The following is a 1409-nucleotide window of genomic DNA, read 5'->3' as shown; positions in this document are numbered from 1 at the left end:
GGTACATCCTTGTAGATGAAGTTTCCCCTGCCGACTGGTGAAGCAGATGAGTCATTTTCAAGCCAACTCAGTCAGTCTCAGGACAACTGTGGTTTCTCCTGGGTTCCTTACAAGAGCACAACAGACCAAGAGCACTGAAGCAGATGCTGTGCATGCCGCACATCGTGCCTGTCCACATGGGTGAGCACAGTCGCCCAAGCCTATGGGAGGCAATGCGGTTTGTGGTTTTCAGGCAAATTCTAGAAGCAGCCAAACAGAGGTGAAGCGTGACAAAAATCAGAACATCAGCTCAAACCTCTATCTTTTAGCAAGAAAATAATCTAAAGTGATAAACATGCTTGCGTTTTTCTTGGCTACAGCTTCTGTCCTTCATGTATCCATCTGAAACCTATGGTAACCACAAGTTGGACCTTAACAAGCTTGAACTGCCTTTTTCATCTAGCTTGGTTTAGCATCCCAACTGGTTTTCTTTTATCACTCATTCCCTTGACTGAATTACTAATCCTTTGATTTGATAAATAAATGAAAGTTATACTGGGGGCATCTTCCACCTCAGTGAACATGATACTACTCTATGCCTTCTAAACCTAAAATGGAACTCATAAGCAAAGTTTTGTCTTCAGCCACAAGACACAGACATTTTCCCACATCAGGTCTCAGCTTCTACCTTTGTTTCCATTTTATGTTATTCAGAAGGGGGCAAGCACATCCTATTTTCCCTTTATAATTATGCATTCATTAAATTACTTTTGAACTTATAGTAGTGATTCTTTTAATTACATCCTTTATGTAGTTGCATTTCTTTGTTTATGGAAGAGTCTCAGTCTTTGAGAGAGGGGGCTAAGGAGCTTGGGGCAGGGAAGGAGTCTTACATGGCTGCAGGATAGGGTTTGCTTTCAGTCCTACACAGTCTGAAAGGCCTTGGTCTGAGCAGGGACCATAAGAGTTGGGGGTGTTGGGCCAGACATGTTCCTGGAGTTGAATTTGGGAGTGGTGGGGGGCTCAGGGGTCTTAGGGGCTGCCACAGAGGTGTAGGCTGGAGGGGACTGGGGAAAACCCGGAGGCTGTCCATTTTCCTTGAGAGCTGCTATGGCAGGTGGACGTGGGCGGTGGCCACGCAGAGTGCAGTTATGCACCATTGATTGGGTGGAGGAAGCTCCAGAGCGCGAGCTGCCAGAGCGGGACGAAGACAGGGAGTTGGGCTTCACAAGTTTGGCCTTGGGAGCTTCAGCATCTTCCCTGTAGATGGAAACAGAGTAAATACATACAACAACACTGGTTTTATGTATCAACTAACATTTGAAATATAAATGAGGACACCTTCTCCTACTTTTCTTGACAAACTAACTCAAAACAAAATGCAAACAAGTGCAGTACAGTGCCCCCATACGCATCAATAAGGTAGTCTC

The 1409-nt window shown here is 45.2% G+C and overlaps 1 protein-coding gene across 1 annotated transcript in view; it reads right to left on the bottom strand.

Annotated features, from left to right (window-relative positions):
* Positions 1–331: 331 nt before the first annotated feature.
* The window catches only part of LOC119410564 (CXADR-like membrane protein), a 96214-nt gene continuing 95136 nt past the window's right edge, over positions 332–1409 (bottom strand). Inside the window, exon 7 of the mRNA XM_037677449.1 lies at positions 332–1239. Coding sequence (XP_037533377.1) covers positions 903–1239 — 337 coding nt within the window. The 3' untranslated portion in view covers positions 332–902. The remainder of the gene's footprint in view (positions 1240–1409) is intronic.

Source organism: Nematolebias whitei, chromosome 6 (assembly GCF_014905685.2).
Source record: "Nematolebias whitei isolate Nwh7 chromosome 6, NemWhi1, whole genome shotgun sequence".
NCBI classification, from domain to species: domain Eukaryota; kingdom Metazoa; phylum Chordata; class Actinopteri; order Cyprinodontiformes; family Rivulidae; genus Nematolebias; species Nematolebias whitei.
Note: the sequence above shows the minus strand (reverse complement) of the source record. Positions and strands in the feature narration are given on the sequence as shown.